This window comes from Lathyrus oleraceus, chromosome 5 (genome assembly GCF_024323335.1).
Source record: "Lathyrus oleraceus cultivar Zhongwan6 chromosome 5, CAAS_Psat_ZW6_1.0, whole genome shotgun sequence".
Classification (NCBI taxonomy): domain Eukaryota; kingdom Viridiplantae; phylum Streptophyta; class Magnoliopsida; order Fabales; family Fabaceae; genus Lathyrus; species Lathyrus oleraceus.
In genome coordinates, this window is record NC_066583.1 from 532,037,889 (window position 1) to 532,043,619 (window position 5,731).

At 31.3% G+C, this 5,731-nt stretch overlaps 1 protein-coding gene across 1 annotated transcript; it reads right to left on the minus strand.

Annotated features, from left to right (window-relative positions):
- Nucleotides 1-2,937: 2,937 nt before the first annotated feature.
- Nucleotides 2,938-4,719, minus strand: LOC127086126 (protein trichome birefringence-like 42). Its single transcript, XM_051026839.1, has 5 exons — nucleotides 4,410-4,719; nucleotides 4,125-4,299; nucleotides 3,860-4,038; nucleotides 3,598-3,756; nucleotides 2,938-3,401 (listed from the first exon to the last, which is right to left on the minus strand). Exons 1-5 carry the CDS (start codon nucleotides 4,670-4,672, stop codon nucleotides 3,128-3,130), a joined length of 1,050 nt encoding a protein of 349 aa, XP_050882796.1. The 5' UTR covers nucleotides 4,673-4,719; the 3' UTR covers nucleotides 2,938-3,127.
- Nucleotides 4,720-5,731: the final 1,012 nt, after the last annotated feature.

Consider the following 5,731-nt stretch of genomic DNA (forward strand, 5'->3'; position numbering starts at 1 on the left):
GGATCTGATGCTTGTCTCTGTACTAAAATCAACTCCAACAAACCAAATCATATTTTGTCTCAGTGCATTTCTTCAAACCTTCAAAAATGATGTGTTACTTCCGTTATACCGTGAACGACACTTAAGCCTCCATGCATGAGCAAGTAATGTTTAACTGCTAGAGTGTGATCCAAACGCATCCACTTTACCGCAAACAAGAAAATACTTCCCGCTCCCATGCTCGAGCATACAAGCAAGTAAATAGTAGCATGCGAACTTCAACATTGTTCAGTAAAAACAACCAAACAAATACTTCGTTTGTGAGCGGAACTACGGAGCTCTGACTTCCTCATTGCACGTATGAGGATACGTAAGCACAAGGGCTCAAATCCTTGGCGAGAACACTAATTTCAAACTTATTTTCTCTTCCCATCTCATTACTCTCATCTCATTCATCGATAGCAAGCAAAATTCAGATAAACAACATTCATACGCATTGATACAAGCAAGTGGTTTCCATCGAGTACGATGGATGTGAGGGGTGTTAATACCTTCCCCTTACATAACCGACTTTTGAATCCGCTCTTGGTTGCGAGACCATTCTATTTTGGGGTTTTATCGCTATTTTCCATTTCCGTTAGAATAAATAAAATTCGGTTGCGACTTTGTATTTTTTGCGATGCGACAGCTGGTGACTCTGTTGAGGAATGGGCAGACGACTTGTTGGGACTCCCCAGCGAGTTGGCGACTCTGCTGGAAAGTGACAGAAGTTTCCTAAAGCAGGTCAAGCCTAGCTCGCATGTATCATTTTCCTTGGGTGTTTATCTATGTTATTGCTAGCTTTATTTATCCATTCATGTTATTGCTAGCTTTATATATATATATATATATATATATATATATATATATATATATATATATATATATATATATATATATATATATATATATATATATATATATATATATATATATATATGTTGTGATCTTGTGGGGATGGATACTATGGAGTGAAAACCCCAATACACAGGCTTAGAGAGCTTACCTAAGATAGGGGGCTCTTCGTATTGACCTATCGGACGTAGTTTTCTTGAGGGTGAGATACGAAGATTCCGCTTGGAATAGATTATTTTTGGAGTTTTGATGGCACGTGAGTCACGTTCGCGCTGACAACCATTGTTCCAAAGAGGGTCCATGACTCCGAGGACCTTTAGACAACCCTTTTTTAGTTTCTCTACTTCAGCTTCATCTCATGAGCCTCTAATAAATCTTGAAGTTCTTCAAACTTCATCTCAACTTGGTTCTTAGACTCTTCAATTGACACTACAATATAATCAAAATTTGCAGTAAGAGATCTCAACACTTTCTAAATCTTCTGTAAATCGTTGTTTGATTCACCATACGCCTTCATCTAGTTTGTTAACAACACCACACGTGAAAGGTATTCAAAGACTGATGAATTTTCCTTCATCTGAGTCATCTCAAATGGCTTTCTCAATGTCTGCAACTTCATCCTTTTCAGTCTTTCATCTCTGTCATACAAGTTTTTCAACTTGTCTCACGCTCCTTTGGTCGTTTCTCCTTCAATTATCTTCTTGAACACATTAGAATCCACAGACTGGTGAATTAAGAACACACATTTTCCATCTTTCTTTCTTCGTTCCTTATGCGCAACTTGCTGAACATCATATACATTCGCTTCCAATACTGGTACTCCATCATTCACGATTTCCGCCACATCTTAAAATCTGAAGATGACATTCATCTGCGCAACCCACTGTTCATAGTTCTCACCTTGAAAACCAGTAGATTCACTGGAAATTTCGTTGATGTAGTTGTTTCGTTTTCCATTACAAATTCTTCCTGAATCGCAACTCGGACTCCTTGATACCAATTTGTTGAAACATAAGGGTTTTCAAGAAAGATGGGAGAAGAAGAAGAAAAAGAAGAAGAGAGAAAAGAGATAGAAACTAAATTGTAAAAACTTAGGATTTGTATATTGAGTGAAGTTGTTAGGATTTACAACATACCATACCTTTATATAGGCAACTAAAACGCATGCCCAAAAACTATACAAATTTACCCAAGCTCAAACATACAAAATGTAAAATACAAAACTACAAATTACATTTCGACATAACAACTATATGTTATACTCTCTCCATTCTCTTTTATAAGCAAATTTTAACTTTTAGTTTCATTAAATAAATGAAGTATTTGGACTATATATAAACAAACACATCAATTATTCAATGAATCTAAAAGTCAAATGTTTGCTTATAAAAGAGAATGGAGAGAGTATTCGACTATAGCGAATACGACTGACTCCTTCACCGCAACTAGCTACTTCAACATAGTAGAATACTACAAAATATTAAATTACAACTTCTAATAGGATTACCACACAATATTCAAATTTTGGTATGGTTAAACTATGATTAAATAAAATCTTATAAAATATATATCATGCTTAAACGGTAGCAAAATAGAGCTTCAGCTTGTTTTCTCACCTTTAAAGTGTGACTAATTAATATAAGACCTCCAAAAACTTAATAGAGCGTGCAAATACATATTTATTTATAGAAGTGTTCCTTATTTTGGAAACCAAAAATAAATTAATCAATGAGAAACAAGTTAGATTTGAGAGTTGATTTCTGTAAAACAACAAGGAAAAGTATTTTCTTTTTTGGTAATATTGAAAGATCTGTTTTATTGTGTTTTAACATTTTGTTTTTAAAACTATTTTATAAAAAAAGTTTAAGATTTCAGTATGGCTATTGTATATAAGCTAAATTCTTTCTAATTTTGTAAACTAAGTAAATATTTCAGTATGACTGTTGCATATAGTTCAATTGAATTCCCTTAAATTAGGTAGACCTGATCATGTGCCTAGTGGCAATTATGACAATTAACAATGTAAATTGAATGTCAACATTAGTCTAACTCTTGAAATTAATCTATCTTCAAAATTAAAAGAAAAAGATTTAATTAGCTCTCAAAAGAAATACTACAATTAAATTCAAACTCAAGAATTTAGTAAAATTTAAAAAGATTTTTATCCTGCAAAATCCTACTTATTCATTTTTTAAGAAGTGAAATTCCGATCGACCATTAGTTTACTAAACCAAAAAAAAAACATCTAATGAAATCAAATACTAGTTTCAAGAAGAGCAGCATACAACATTTCATTCCAAGTATCAGGAACACCGGCCAGACACCAGTGACTGCAGTCCACATAGCTTTCGCCGCGACCTGTGTAGATAGACGGGTGACCATCCCTCCTTAACTGTGTCAGCAAAGTGATGTCCAACAGCTCTACCGGCTTCTCCATTTTACTTATAATGTTCTTTACAATGTCTACACCAGGATAAGGTGGCATTGGTCCTTCATCCGGTTTTGTTTGTCTCAAGCACCCCTTTACGCTAGAATTTTCAGTTCATTCAACAAAAGAAGGGGAAAAAATGAAACAAGAGTGAGTTTTTTAATATAGCCACAGTCTATAAAGCATCCACACTTCATAATAAAGATATTTCATACGTGTCTTGTGTCTGGTCGAACACTTACACTACACTGACACATAATTACGACTAATATTGTGAATGGATCGGATAAACTTACTCAACATGAGAAGCAGCAATTCCCTGAAACAAAACTCTAGTCTTTGAGGGATCAATGTTGGAATCAACCCATTTGGCCCAAGTGCTTAATCCAATCTTAAATGCTTCCAAATGATCCATCTCCTTAATTAACTCATTCCCAACTTGAAAGTAATCCCATCTATAAAACATTGAAATAAAAAGCCATTAGCCACATACATGCCCAAATAAAAACTCTTCCCAACAAAACAAATACGAAAATTAAGTTCAGAAATTTTCAATACGTTTGAGATTTTCCAATATGAGTCCACCAATGATAGGTATTAAAAATCAAAACATCAAAACCCTTCCATTGGTTCCCAGTGCTAATTGTGTCCAACCTCAAAATTCTTCCTTTTTCTTTATCATGAACCAAATCCACTAAGAACCCATTTTTCAACCACATGATTGAAGCTTCATATTCCTACAAAACCACACAAAAAAACCTCAAATTAAACAAAATTATTTCCTTGTAAATGCATATATATAACAAACATAAAGACACAGTACCGGAAATGAGAACACAGTGAGTTCTTTAGTTTGTTGTGTTAAGGTATAATTAGAGTTTGGGATTGCAATGTGAAGCAAACAAGTTAATGATTGCCACATGTTGTTGCTAATGGAATCTCCCACAAACAATATCTTCTTTCCTTTGTATATTTCCAAAAACTTCCCACCATCAAACCTGTCAGCAAAAAAAAAAAGTTTTCATTTTTGCTACACTCAGATCTCTTAAGGAGTGAATACTGAATACCCATTTGAAAAAAAACAAAAGTTGAGTGAAAAAGTGAGAACCTTGGAAGGTTACAAGAAGAGGGTTTCCATCTATAGTTGAGGTAATCCTTGTCAGTTCTGCCATTTTTGAGGCAATCAAATCCTTGACCAATGAAAGGGCAATCTTTGGAAGGATCATAGAGAGTAGAATGATCAATGATCCAGTTGCCTTGAGAGTAATCACATGGTTGTTGTTGTTGTTGTTGAATGGGAAAAGGTGACACCGTCCATAGAAATAGAGAGGCAAGTAGTATGAGAGAACCAAGGTGGAATGTGAGTGGCATTTCAAATTCTGAGGAATGTTTGGGGATTTTCGGTTTTTGTCGTTTTTTATACTAGTACTTTATTTGTTTCTCGTGGTTTATTATTACTTTACTATGCTTAATTAAGTTTTGATCTCTTAAATTCAATTACTAGTGTTTATCCTTTCACGTTTTTCATTTTAAATAGATGATGATTTTACTTTTAAATAATATATAACATGAGACTGAATTTAGAGAAGTGACAAATCATTATATAAAATTTAGTAAAAGATTTAAAAATATAAAATATAAGTTATATGTTATTAAAAAATAAGTATATTATTAATTTTAAATATAAAATTGTCAAAAATAAATAATTTTCTTAAACAATATAAAGATAAAATATATAAATTTCCCGTCATTGAGAAAAATACATGTATAATCATGAAGAGAAAAAATATCAAAACTATATAAATTTGAAATAAGATGATTAATTTCATAAATAAATTAAAATATAAGAATTAAGACTATAATTAATTAATTAATTAATTATTATTATTATTATTATTATTATTATTATGTTTATGTTTAATTACAGTTTTTATCCCTAGATTATCTTATTTACGAAATTGATTCTCATTTTAAATTTAAACAATTTTGATCTCTCTCATACTTTTATTTTTAAAATGAACGACGTTTTTATTTTTTTAATAACAAATTTCTTGTGAATAAAATTGTGAAAAATAAATTATTTTTAAACAATATAAAGATGAAATGTATAAATTTCACGTCATTAAGAAAAATGGATGTATAATTAATTTTCATATCAAATTTTTTTAAAAAAAATAAATAAAAACTAGATAAATTTGAAATAAGATGACTAATTCCGTAAATAAATTAAAATAGAAGAATCAATATTATTATTATTATTATTATTATTATTATTATTATTATTATTATCTTGTTAAACATAATAATATTGTTTATGTAACCAAAAAGATAGAATAACTTTTGAAAATATTATTGCTTTTTTTCATAAAATTTTATTCAAATTTATACTATTGATATTGTTGGATATTTGTGGTTGTTGGTGGACGTTGC

What these genes read in the sequence shown, in the direction of transcription:
- LOC127086126 (XM_051026839.1), bottom strand. Translation starts at nt 4,672, where the DNA reads ATGCCACTCACATTCCACCTTGGTTCTCTCATACTACTTGCCTCTCTA. An exon ending in TCACTGTGTTCTCATTTCCG is followed by an intron (nt 4,039 to 4,124) that starts GTACTGTGTCTT and finishes GTGGTTTTGTAG; the next exon opens with GAATATGAAGCTTCAATCAT. An exon ending in ATTGCTGCTTCTCATGTTGA is followed by an intron (nt 3,402 to 3,597) that starts GTAAGTTTATCC and finishes TGAAAATTCTAG; the next exon opens with CGTAAAGGGGTGCTTGAGAC.